The sequence below is a fragment of the Branchiostoma belcheri genome, unplaced genomic scaffold (genome assembly GCF_001625305.1).
Source record: "Branchiostoma belcheri isolate BF01 breed outbred unplaced genomic scaffold, Haploidv18h27 scaffold32, whole genome shotgun sequence".
In the NCBI taxonomy this organism is placed as follows: Eukaryota; Metazoa; Chordata; class Leptocardii; order Amphioxiformes; family Branchiostomatidae; genus Branchiostoma; species Branchiostoma belcheri.
Window position 1 is genome coordinate 1,382,321 of NW_017803932.1, and position 13,741 is coordinate 1,396,061.

The following is a 13,741-nucleotide window of genomic DNA, read 5'->3' on the forward strand; positions in this document are numbered from 1 at the left end:
ACGCCCCCCTGCGTTAACATAGTTTGTTCCAGCCGCAGCGCTTGCTGGGATAGAATACCTGCAGGGACCAAAATGTTTGCTAAGTTGCACGACGCGCTAACGTTCTGTCGTTAGAAACGGGCTTTATCATGGGGCAAAACTAGCCATAAACGTTCAACACCAGGAAGACAACCACCAACGTTACTACAGACTCTCATGCAGACCTGAAGAAGCGAGGAAACACAACCTGCTGTTGGAGGCCCAGTGTGTGCGTGAAGATCACGTGGACCTTGCAGGTAATGTTCACTGCCCCCCTCCCACTTTTGTGACTTTCTAGTAAAATATATTTGTATACAATACCCGGCCCTGTAAACACAACTCCAACTTTTTGGCCGCAGTATTAGTAGACGGTTTCTTATTTGTTATCAAGTAGATCTGCCTGTGTTGAATCTAATTTTCTAAGGTTATCATGGATCATAAAAGCTTTTTTAAACATCCATGGAACAATTATGCGAAGCGCATCAATCGGACCATAAACTGATAAAAGCACAAAGTTCAGATTTTTTGTTCGATACTTTGATCTTTGGAACAGAACAAATCAATCAATGTGTCACATGATGACATGGGTCATTATCATCTTTATAAAATTATGATGTTCAAGGACAGTTCAATGTCTGATTTATATATTTTTCAGGTGTGTGATAGTTGATATTGTTAATATCTTAGATTTTTTAATTGTTTAGTACTGGACATAAAAAAGGTCATTGTTCCTAGTAGTAGAGAATCATCATGCAGTTTTATCTATTATATTGTAACACTGAAGTTCTGAAAACTTACTAGTATTTAGACATTACACACTGGAACACAAAGGGGTGAGAAGTACTGTAAACCCATGCCGAACCTGGGCCACCAGCTCATGAACCAAACACACCAACCACAAGGCTACAGAAAAGGGTATGGACTAGTTGGACTGGCCAGTTGGTGGTGCTTGAACCCCCCCTTTTGTTTTTAAATTCATCCTCAAATCTCTGAGTTCGATATCCTTTTGCGGCACATTTTACTCACAGGGCCAATGAGGGACAGTTCCCACTGAAACACAATGGGGCGAATAGCACCAGGATTTGGGCGAAACCCAATTTCCAAGTTAACAACAAAGCTAGAACTTGATCCAGACCTGTTGGACTGGTGTAACAATGGTGACGCTTGTTTCACCTTGTTACATTTGTTACGCTTGTTATACGCTTTTCGTAGAAATATTGTTTCCTTAATCTGTTCAATCAGCATTCTTCCCAACTTCCTTAGCAGAAAAGGTATGCCAGTCCCCTAGGCAAGGAACTGAAGTATGCATGTATGCATATAGAGTTTGTCAGACCGTGTTATGTGGTTGTATGAGTAATTTTAAGTCATTCATTTAACGCAGCCATTATGTTTGTGGTTCACCTTTCAATCAAAAGGTCCTATCATTACTGACATGATTCTCATGACACGGATGTCGCTTACAAGTTTGTGCTTAACTATTACTATTAGTATAGTTGTTACCCGTGAATTGGGTCAATGATCACAGGTCTTAAGCCTTTGTATCAATAGATCAGACTCTTAGAACATGTTTACGAGTGATTGGGTTACTTAATATTGTGCTACTAATAGCCCACAAGTGTTACATGTAGCTTGGTGTTCTTATTAATACTTGAAGAAGTTGTAAAATTTTACAGGTATATAAACACACATAACAATCAATGACCTTTTTTTATCTAGTATTACCAGGGCTGAATTAAAACCATTATTGAATACTAAGTATAGCAACCATTAATTTATTAACAAGTGCACATACAAAGTGCCAACCGTTGAAAATTTTACTTCAGTCTGATTCACCATAGTAGAATGCATTCATATCATCTTATGGTATGACAGAATGAGTTTTTTTTTTACATTCTGCATAACCTCTGCAATGATCCCCTCTGGTCTATAGAAATTGTTGTTCCTCCTCTTTTTTATGTCAAAATGCAAAGAGTAGTTCTAATTTTAGGCAAACAATGTAACTGACACTGGCACCTGTTTCCTTTGTGTGCATGGATTGTTATGAAGCCAAGTTTTACATAATAGAGATAAAATTCCAGGACCATAGAGACAGCAGGACACAAATGACCCATAAAAGACCCTGGTGTTTTCATGTTACGTAAACCATGCATGGGTTCTTGTATTTTTCCACTCCTACTGTAGGTCCTAAGACCTTGAGGTCACATTTTCAGTGCTACATGTATGTCCTTCTAAGACTTTGCAGGGAAATCCACTGACTTGCTGGTCATTACTGTGTGAGGGTATCATCAAATGTTCACATGTTGACTTGTGTTTCTACTGAAGATTACGTTTCTTTCCTGGAAAAGAACAAAGCCTGATTTGAGGATTGGTGTTTCTATTATTAAGGACTTCCACTATGTTTCTTTCTGCCATTTTTGTAGGATAGGATATTGTCAGCAGAATGGATGAAGAGGGAAGAAGTGCTGGCAGTACTCAGGGACAAATGGCGCAGTATGGAGAGAAAGCTGACGCGCTCTCGCTGTCATGGCGGGTGGGCTGCTGGTTGAGCGAGAAGAAGAAGAAAACCTTCTCAATACACACTTTCTCTCAGTATTGTAGGTGAGTAAACCTCTGCATGTACCTGTTCCCCATATTTGTTGAATGCCTAATGACTATTTTGTGATTGAATTCTTATTCACTCTATTAGAGCACATGGCCAGATGTTAACAGATTGAAGTACTGGCAAAATCATACTCAATTTTGGTTAAACTAACTGCTTTTTTAAATTTTAATAATCAGTTCCCAAAACGTTCTGCCAGTCATGAAATGCTAGTTTTTCATACCACACCAACATCTTTTGCATTTTGTCCATTGTTGTGGTTTGGGGTTTAAAGCCTTGTCAAGCAGAAGTACATGTATAGGATTACACCATGCTATGCATGCCTAATGATTTAGGTCAGAGGAAACCTTTATGTGTTGATGTAAGAGAATGTAGTACTGTTTGTGGGGAGAATCATATTTTGAGACACCCCCTGTGACGTGGATGATTACCGTTTAGAATCGTGTAGAGCTACTGGAATGCATTACATATACTGTCAGTCATCCGGGTTCATTGTAATGAATTAAGACCCACAAATTAAAAAAAAACATGCCATGCATGTATGGATGCATCATTGTAGTGTTTATACATGTGTGTGACAGTGAAAGCAGTATACATGATGACTTTGTTCCCTCCACATTGTGATTACAATGTATATCTGTTTTTTTATAGGTGCAGAGGCATGGAGCTGGTCCTGGTGAGTTTTAACTGTTTACCTTTTTGGTATTCTATCATGATGGTCATATATATATAACTTTGATATACAAATGTAAAAGGTGGATGTGTGTCACAATTTTGCACAAGAAGGTTAAATGGTGCTGTCTGCAAAATGATAATTTTTGGTCTAAATAGTACTAAATGAAAAGTGTTAAGACATGTATATATGTACATGAACACAGATGAATGTCGAAGTATTACCAGTTTTCTTGAAATGTCAGAAATGAGGATGGTCAATGGAAAACAATGCTTTCATACATAGCTTGTTCATTTTTTTGCAACCAAACTATTTTACAAGGTAATTACCAGTTGTGTACCCTCTGCCCAGGTTGACAGTTCCCGCCCCCTGGCAGCCCAGGGTCCCTTCCACGCCATCCTGCACAAGCTGACAGACGTCATCATCAAGGCTCGGGAGGGCGACGCACACGCACAGGGACAGCTGCAGCAGGTGGAGGTAGGTGCACCTGTCAGGTGCCTCTGTGATAAATCTTGTACATTTTTTAGTCCAGGAAGTCTGCTTGTCTTGTAGACGTTACAGTGGTAAAAAGTATCCATCCTCAACTGAGGTGAAGCACAATTGGAGATTACAAAACACATCTTGGCTGAAGAAAAGTTTGCTTATCCCAAGGCTTTAAATATGACAACCTCACTTGTGTCCTGTTTGTGAGATGAATCCAGTGTTGTTGATGTTGTTGTTTTAGGACTACCTGAGTTCCCACCCTGAAGTAGTGGTTGTGGATCCTCTCAGTTCTGTTAAGAGTCTCATGGACCGTTGGACTGCTTACCATATCATACAGGAGTGTATTCCCAAAGACAAGGGTAAGGAAATTACTCTCAACATAAGAAAATTACTCACAACATCACTGAGGCGCCTTAGAGGTGCCATGGCTGCTTTCAGATAAAGGAGCCAAAGCAGAATATCATTTTTTTTCTAGAGCTTTTACTCTTCAGGCTTTTTGTAAGGTCTTAATACTGGAAGATAAGATGGCTTTGTGTTTACTGGTGTAAAACAAATAATCAAACACAATAATGAAGGAAGATACTTGTTGATGCTGAAATTTGTATTGATATTTAAGATACATCTTTAACTCAGAGGCATGGGGAAAAAAATGAAAACTGTAGAAGGAATATACCATGTACAATGTACTATATTCAACAATATGGATGCCTTCCAGGTGGAGACATTTTTATGCCAGAGTTTGTGGAGGTGCGAACAACAGACAGAACAGAAATCCTGCAGCTGCTACAGGAGGGAGGAGTCCACTTCCCGTTTGGTATGCATGAGTTGAACTATATTTTCTAAAAATTTCTCTGAAAATTTATCCTTTTGGGTGGAATTTGATACCGTAATGTATTTTGACATAATTTTCATGTCTTTTGTTCCAGTGTGCAAAAGATCTGTAGCTCAAGGATCAGCTTCACATGAGGTACATGTGATTGAAATTCCCAACTCCCCTTACTACACTTGAATGGTCTCTAGCATATAGGAGTATGCCACATCATGTTAAACCTTTGTACCTTCCTACCTTTAAAAGTTGCAATACATGTATCTTTTTTGTACCAAAGTTGTTTTGCATGTTTTGTTTATCTTCAAAACTTACATGTAGTGAAATTTCCAGAACTTTGTGAAAGAAAAACATGTAATATTGGCCTACATTAGAAAACAAAAAAGATTTCCGTTTATAAGAATGTCATTGAATAGATTGAAAATTAAGCAGTTCAGATTTTGGAAAAAAAGACAAGAATGGGACTGAGAATACACATATTCTATTTATATATGTGTTCACATATTAACATCTCCTTGCCTGCAGATGGCCATCATTTTCAATGCTGAAGGGTTGAAGGACCTCCTCAGTCCACCATGTGTGGCGCAGAACTTTGTCAACCACAATGCAGTCCTTCACAAGGTATGTTTTCACCTAGTTGAAATGATACATATGAGTCCATGGATACACTGAACACAGCTTTTGAACACCTTAGAGATCCTGACAAATTAACTCATTCTGTCGAGACGCTATATGTATATCAGGAAATATTTCATCATTTTTTTATGAAATGGGATACAGCATATGGATAAACTGATATTAAGTAGAATTTTCATCGACGATAATACAGGTCACACCCTGTGGCATTTGTTTACTGTTCATATTTGCAATGTTTGTTTCCGCAGGTGTTTGTGGTTGGCGAGTCTTATTTTGTTGTGGAGAGGCCATCTCTCAAGAACTTTTCAGCAGGGGGTGAGTTCCTTAAACCTTAAAGTACCCTGAGACATAACAAACTACTTGTGCAACTCAGACATATCTTGTGATACAGCCAACATTCTAAATGTTGAAATTGTGTATATTTGAAATGCCTTGTTATCATAAAAGAAACAAGAAAGATTTATAATGTTGAACACACCACATATAGTTAAGCTTTACATGTCCTTTGATTGACACAGTAAATGATAATCGTCATGACATGTTTTAAAACTGGCATGTGTTTTAGATCACAGTACAATCTACTTCAACAGCCATGATGTTTCCAAGGCTGGCTCATCTTCATTCCTCAATCAGGTATGGAGCTCATGTACATGTTTCCTCATGTTGGTCTTCTTGTTCTTTCCATTGATAGGATCCTTTATGCCATGCAATACAATCTAACCTTTAATTTGCATAACTACTTGTTACTCATTGTTTAACTTTCATCCTACTATGTAAAACCACAAGCAATGCAAACTTGGTTCCAAATGGCTACCTTAGAATGAAGGTTAAAATTTGCCTATATGATACAGTGCCAAGTTGCCAACTTCTGTACATGCTTCATCCCCAGTTGGATAGCAGGGACAAAGTGTCATGCCCGTCCCTCCCTCTCTCGCGGGAGAAGTTCGAGCATGTGTTGACTAACCTACGGCAGCAGCTGGGCATCACGCTGTTTGGCGTGGACATCATCGTGGAGAACAGGACCAGTCGCCATGCTATCATCGATATCAACGCATTCCCAAGTCAGTACCACTCTTCTGTTGGTCTTACTCTCATTATTATCCCTAGTCAAGACTAGTGATATCTTGTATTATGTATCTAGCTATTGTATAATGGTGTTCAGTATCTAACTACTCCTAAACTGATGTTTGGTCCTAAATACCAAACAATGATTAGAGTATATGTGTTTTGACTCTGACTTGTTGTAACCATTACAATTCTGTTTGTTAAATAGCAGTGGAGTCAATTTTCACTGTGTATTGTCCATGCAGGTACATGTAGTTCTACAGTAATCTGTTTGAAAGTTAGTAGAAAAAGTAGATATCCTTAGATTGACATTAGATGTTTATTTATCCTGTAGGTTATGATGGGGTACCGGACCCTTTCTCAGTAGTGGCGGACCACCTGCAATCACTCTTGACTCAGCGAAGTGCCGTACCAAGGGCTGGCACAGTCAATGCCAACACACTGAACAGAGCGGAAGTGTCTGTACCTGTTTCTATAGGACCAAACAAAGCCAGCGTGACTGATGAGACAAGCTATACGAATGGCTCAAGGACAGAGAGTGCCAACAGTGGTCTTATCATGCTGACCAATGGGACGGACTCTAACAAAGGGAGAGACCTTCAGTCCTCAGAAAGGACCAATGGGGAAACATTGGCCCATCCAAGGATTGATGGGTTGACAGACATTGTGAGCAGGAAGGATGTACCCTATACCAAATTTGGCAAGGGACAGGAGGTGTACTTAGGAGGACTTGCCAATGGGAATGGCCCTGCATGTGTGACAGCAAGTGCCGAAGAGGACCAGTGTTGTAAACAGTTGACCAATGGAGAGAAACTGGGGTTTGTGAGATTAGCCAAAGTTTAGGACATAAAAGATGCATAATTGATTGTGCAAAGATGGGCTGAAAGGTAAAGTGATGTGATCACAGCTGTTAAACTTCATGTCGAATAATTTGAAGTTCTCTTCATACTTTTATTAAAACAACTTCAATTTCATTTTTCCTTGCAACCAATCAGAAATCAGTACTAAGTTACTAGCCAATCAGGAATTAGTACTAACTAGCAAATCAAGTGTCCTATTACAATTTTAGCTAGCCAATCAGGTGACACAGTAGACACATCTGAAAAGGAGGCATCTCAGAATGAGCATGTCAATTCATATCAATTTAAATGTTGACGTTTCAAACCAATACTCAAATACTCAAGTAGGAAGTGTCAACATAGTCTTAATATGGTGTTGTTAGCACCATTTATTTCATTTGATCATCATAGATGTCAAGTAATGATATTGTACCTGGTGATTTTTTTTGTGAGATAAATGAATATATCAGTGTGAAGTGACCAATTAATAGCTGGTGCCCACTGCCCAAAATTAGTTGGAAAATAAACTTTTCAGAGCTACTGCGAGCTAACCAACTAGAGCTTGGCATTAGTATGCAAATTATTTGCCCTTTATATTGTGATTAACGCCCAACCTGCCCCAAGAGAAGTTGTACATGTTGTTGGCCAGGGACAGCGAAATAAGAATATATTGTTTGTAAACTTATGATATTTCACAAAATAAGTGTTTGTAAACAAGCAATAGCTTTGCTGTAAGTAATTCTGAAGTTAGCATGGTAATAGTACCAGTAGTTACTTTAATAGTATCCATGGTGTTGTACAGTTTCAAGGTGTTAAGTCATTGAGCACATAGGAAAAAGACCATTTTTTTCAATTTTTTATTTTTTTCACACATGATTAGATGGTTGTTTTTTTTTACCAGTAGTGGACATCAGAACAATATTTGAACATTTCATTTCTTGTGACGTTTTGAAGTGCTGATTGGGTTTGTAGAGCATGAAAGATAGACCTGAAGTTTTCTTGTAGCCAAATGCATGTTAGTAAGATCTAATGCCTTTTGACAAGCATGACGTTGCATGAGAGTTTAGTATCTGGTGTTTGTATATGCCCTACACATGAGAGATGTGGTAATGTCAACTCACATAGTCATATTATTGGGTACCCAAGACCAACATATTGAAATACTTTGTGTCTAAAGATCTACTATAAATGCAGCATCAGTAAACCGTGAGGTTAGCACACTTCACAGTTAAGTGTTTGTATCAGACTGTGCAAATGATATTTCACAATAAGCTTATGTTTATAATAATCTCTAGGCACATTCCTGTTTGTCCACCATTGCCTGGTCCATGTATATTCCCAACTTGCTCAACAATCTCAGTGTACTTTTAACAACAGAAAAGCAAATATTTTGGACCATAGTCAGTGTATTTGTAGAAGAAGATAGTGAAGTAATGTATATGAAGTACCAATGTGTGCCAACTTGCTGCTAAACAGGCTATCAGCTAGCAAGTCTAGGAAACATAACCAACAAAATTAATGACTTGTACATGTATTATTTCATATATGGCATAACCCATGAAGAAATGAATGTGCTTGGTTTTTCAGTGCAGTAATTGTCATTCTTGAAGCAAAGTTATCAAAGTTGTCTAAGTGGAACGAAGGAGCATTTTAATATTGGCCTCTGTATCTTGTGACATGACATGAAGCAGTTAACTTATAACTGTGAAGTACAGTTTTGTGTTCCCAATAACAAAAGTGGCATTAGGTAATACAAGATTATTAATTAGCGTTAGATATTTTTCATTTCATTTGAAAAAAAATATATTAAACAAAGAAACTGGAATGATGGAGGGACAAGAATTTTTCAGCATGACAACCTCTTCTGAATATAACGTTATTACCAAAATTTCTTTGAATAAAATAACTGAAAAAAAATTGTTGAATAAATGGATATAATTGGAAAGTGGATTTGAACATTCCTATCTTATGATATGAGGGTAGGGCTGAAAAGAATAGAATTGTACAGTTTAGACTTTTCTTTTAGTAATTTAAATCCTACTAGAATTATAGTAGTTACAGTACTGATGGGTTTGTGATAATTGTTAACCAATAAGAGATTTGTATTGTCTGTAAAGTAATTATGTTGTCACTTATGTCATGTTGGTATGACAGATTCTGTTTTAGACAAAGATGAGTCAAAATTGTTATGCTAATTTCACATCACAGTAGAAATACAACTTAACCTCGATAACAACAAAGTTGTTGCAGTTTGATTTTTGAGGAGTAAGAGGTTCACCACGCTGTCATAGACTATCAGTATCTTCAAATGGTAACTAACTACAAATGTATTTCCTTCGTTGTCTTTACGGATATCATTGATGGCTCATTGTCCGTAATGTTGAAGTAAGAATTCCAGTCCCTTTTACCGAAGAAAACATAACTTCAGAAGTGATTTGTCATGTTATAACGTTAGAATCACAGTCCAACGTTATTTGTGTAAACGAAATCAGTGAGGATTGTGCAGCGTGCCCCAGGCGGTGAGTCAGGTTATTGCCCGTTGAATGATGAAATTTCTGTTGGAAAGACGTGCTCATTGTTTTGTTGTGGAATTAACATTGTTGGTTCCTTTTGTTTGTGTTGAGGGGCGGGGTCAATACAATATAGTTGGTAACAACGAGTTACCACGGAGCCTAACGTTATCTCCAAGCAGATCGCTTTCGGTGACAAGACAGTATCCATTGGCCAGAGGAGTTTGCACGACTATAAACGGACACTCCTCTGGCCAATGGATACTGCTTTGCGACCGCGTATGATCTGCTTGGAGATTAGATCAGCCCACGATGGCGATCTATACTTTGGAGCACCTGCGATGGCGACAAGATGGGGTCAACTTTGTCATCTTCTGATCTGACAACTGCGTGACTGACTGAGTGATGAACACGGGATGCTCGGCCTCTGTATCGGTAAGAACTATCATACTAATGACTATTTATAGTATTGTTACCATCAATTTATTGATTCATGTTTCCTTACTGTAAATTGGCCTTAGGGGTAGAAAAAAACACGCATTTGTTACCGGGAGACTGGCATAAACCTATTCGAACGTGACCTTGCGTAATTTTCTTTCCGCTGAAAAACCTTATTTTTTAGGACTCAGGAGACTTTAATGATCTTTAATGATATATTCTAAGCTACAGTCAAAATCTCCGCCGTACGATCGTGTAAAGCGTTATCTGTAACGTCAACGTTACATGATTTACATGTGTTGTATATTGAAAGCTATATTGAAAGTACAGTAACTCGGATTCGGGGGGAGGGGGGCAAAGTAAGGGAGGGGGGCGATTCGAACTTGCGTTCGGTTGTAACCGTCATCTGTTCTGGAACGCCGTTGTACTGCATGGTTATCCGTGACAACCTTCTGTTTGCTTCATTCCGCGTGTGACTTTGCCGCGGACGGACGTGCGTTCGACAGCTCCGCTGTATCAGCGCTAGTTCAGCAAAGTCGTGTCAATCCCCCGGGTGAACATGTCCCAGCGTGCTCGGTTCTGCCAGCGCCGCGAAGCCCTGCAGAAACTTCAGCATCGGGCTAGGCGGCTGCCGGATGACATCGTGTCCAAGCCCAGATCTGTTGTGCAAAGAGATGACGAACTCCAGATCAAGGTATAACAGATATTCTTATACAGATTTACCTTGTGTTTATACGCCGGAGTATGCTAGCCCGGTTTGGGGAGGCCTGCCCAAACGCCTCTCAAATATACTTAAAGGTGTGCAAAAGAGATGTATTAGGATCATTGGCATCCCAGTTGAATCTTTGCCTTCCTTGTCCACAAGGCGAGATCAGGTCACTCTGCGTACACTTCAGAACATCTTTAAGGATGCTGATAGTCCTCTGCTTGATTTTGTATCCACTCCGACACAATGTAATTACAACCTGCGCAGAGGTAAACCACTGTCTCTACATCTAGTAAAACGAAAAGACACGAACAGTCTTTTGTACCTCGTGCGCTAAAGCTATTGTCGAAGACCTGATCTTTGTATATATAGTGGCTTTATGATGTTATTCTTCTCTGGTAATACTGATTTTAGAATGCTTAGCTATTGTGCTCATTGATGTGATAGGTTTTTATGACGTATTTTTATCGCTAATGATGCAGATATATGTAGGGTTTTATGCTATCTATTAGTAATACTAGTAATTGGACACAAGTTGTAAATACTCGAAATATTTTATGCAATTAATGTGACATGCCAGTCGATATTAAATATATATCTGAATCTGAACCTTGAATCTGAATCTGAAGGTGCTGGCCCAGTTGTTCATCGCGCAGGTGAGAACCCCGCCGCGCCCCTCCGGGTACTGCGCCAGGTCCTCACCTGTTGAAGACTCGCCGTCACCCGACCCCGAGTTCCGTGTTCCCGACATCAGCTGTGACTCCGACCGTGATGGATCTACCCCAGGTAAGTATGATGTTCTGCAAGCAGAGGAGTCCGACATCGATAGCGAGACCGACAGCGGCAGTGAGTCCGACAGCGGCAGTGAGTCCGACAGCGGGGAGGAGGACGACACCTGCCGCAGTCGGTTGGACATCATCTGCGAGGAGGAGGAGGAGAGGGGGGCCATGCGGGGAGAAGGAGGAGAAGGAGGAGGCCATCTGCGGGGAGGAGGAGGAGGACACCATCTGCGAGAAGGAGGAGGACGCCATCTGCGAGGAGGAGGAGGACGCCATCTGCGGGGAGGAGGAGGACGCCAACTGCGGGGAGGAGGAGGACGCCAACTGCGGGGAGGAAGACGCCAGCATCGACGACGTGGACCTGCAGCTGGAAAGTCTCTCTTCAAATCAATCAGAATACATCAGAGGTAAGGACAACAGTTTTCTCCTCATTTCTCCCCTATTCACCCCTCACTGTTACAGACTTGACTTCAAACTGATGGACGTACCTTCAGTACCACGGATATAACGTTACCTACTGTGTAGCGCAACCGACAATTTTCAGATGACCTGGACAGATATTTATCAGCCCGAACATGCTCTAATTCTCACGTATCCAGTGCTCTGGTGTGTGTATTTACAACTGTTAGATTATTAGACAACAGAGACCTTATTGATGCATAGATTATACTTTGTGATGATACGGAATGTCAATATTTCTGTTCAACTTGTAGGAAAGAAGAGAGGCTCCAGCAGGAAGACGAAGTGGTGGAGGAAGCTCTGCTGCTGGCTCAGACAAGAGGACACAGATGACGAGCTGGAGTAGTGGTTAGTAACACTGGTTTTGTTTGTTGATGTGGTATGCTGACACATTGTTCTAATTGAGGCTGTATTGTGGTTAGCAAGATTTCTTCAACCCTCCAACCCCTTTAATTGCAATATATATATATATATATATATATATAATAAACAAACTAACAAAATTCACACCACACGTACATACACAAATACTCACACATGTACACACACACACACACACACACACTGTTCACATGAATGAGCACATATGAAGCACATTTGTCAATATGCAAAGTATCAAAAATACTTTACCTAACATAAATGTGTAAATAGCCATTTAGTACTGTCTCACATTGTTCTTTATCTTTCCTTTCAGACAAGAAAAGCCAGAAGTGGGAAGTGACTTCCAAAGACTTATTTTTATACAGATATTTCTATAGAAACTTCTATATTGTATCCTAAGAGAAGCTGACAACTTTGTATCATGCATGAGATTAAAGCTTGATGGTCAAAGCTTGATGACCATGATGCTGAATAACACAACGTTGTATTGTGCTTTTCTGTTTGTTTGCTATCATTGTGCAGACTACTGCTAGTGTATGTAAGGGGTATGTAATATCATATAGAACTTTGAAAAATCATGACAACAGCATGTCCAGAACACGAAATAGCAAATTTAAAACTGGAAGCCTTGCATGCTGCCACAGTGCCTTAAAAAGTCTGGGCGACCCATTTAATATCTAATCTAACCTACCAACAATCACCAGATATTATAAAGATCAATACTCACATACAGATAGTACATATACGCATACACATAATGAAAAGTGGACACAGTTACGCATTATAATTAAGTCGAAAATTGATCCGTTGTCATATTGGTAGTGGCATTACAACTGGATACTTGTATATGTACATTTGTGTATCGGTATAGCCGGTTAAACACCAGTTTCGCAGGCACGGGGCTCGACGGCAGCTGGCTTTATAGTATGATGCACCGAAAGACTTGTTACACATAACCTTTGCACATATAACTCTAAACATTGTTTAAAGCCACCTATAGTGAGGCCACCCTACTGCACTTGGTGGCAGTGAGCTCCACTCTGCGATAGTTTCAGGATTATTGAACATCTCAATCATAAGTTAATAGCTCTGGTACTTGAAGTCAGGACTATTTCGTGTTCTTTTTTGGGGCTGGTATTAGATACTTATTAGTAGTTGGGTAAGGGAATACAAAATTCTAGCAAATACATATGGAGACCATATCATCTTGCGTTACATTAAAATAGCATGATATTCTATGCACTGCTTATTCTGGACCTTTGGAACCCGGCATGATAGGTCTGTACCACCTCCTGTGATTAGTGACAACCAGGCATTTCAGAATGAGTC

At 39.7% G+C, this 13,741-nt stretch overlaps 1 protein-coding gene and 1 long non-coding RNA gene across 2 annotated transcripts; both read left to right on the plus strand.

The window, feature by feature from the left end:
• The first annotated feature begins 33 nt into the window (after positions 1-33).
• LOC109475020 (inositol-tetrakisphosphate 1-kinase-like) lies at positions 34-9,439 on the plus strand. Its single transcript, XM_019775551.1, has 12 exons — positions 34-275; positions 2,439-2,616; positions 3,269-3,293; positions 3,642-3,767; positions 4,015-4,132; positions 4,489-4,587; positions 4,700-4,740; positions 5,125-5,220; positions 5,484-5,550; positions 5,801-5,868; positions 6,125-6,296; positions 6,635-9,439. Exons 2-12 carry the CDS (start codon positions 2,459-2,461, stop codon positions 7,141-7,143), a joined length of 1,479 nt encoding a protein of 492 aa, XP_019631110.1. The 5' UTR covers positions 34-275; positions 2,439-2,458; the 3' UTR covers positions 7,144-9,439.
• A 2,508-nt stretch (positions 9,440-11,947) lies between these two features.
• On the plus strand, positions 11,948-12,829 carry LOC109474890. Its single transcript, XR_002140501.1, has 3 exons — positions 11,948-11,979; positions 12,286-12,379; positions 12,726-12,829. It is a non-coding gene; the product is annotated as an uncharacterized LOC109474890 (long non-coding RNA).
• The last annotated feature ends 912 nt before the right edge of the window (positions 12,830-13,741 follow it).

What these genes read in the sequence shown, in the direction of transcription:
- LOC109475020 (XM_019775551.1), top strand. Translation starts at nt 2,459, where the DNA reads ATGGATGAAGAGGGAAGAAGTGCTGGCAGTACTCAGGGACAAATGGCG. An exon ending in AAGGATCAGCTTCACATGAG is followed by an intron (nt 4,741 to 5,124) that starts GTACATGTGATT and finishes CCTTGCCTGCAG; the next exon opens with ATGGCCATCATTTTCAATGC. An exon ending in CAAGAACTTTTCAGCAGGGG is followed by an intron (nt 5,551 to 5,800) that starts GTGAGTTCCTTA and finishes CATGTGTTTTAG; the next exon opens with ATCACAGTACAATCTACTTC.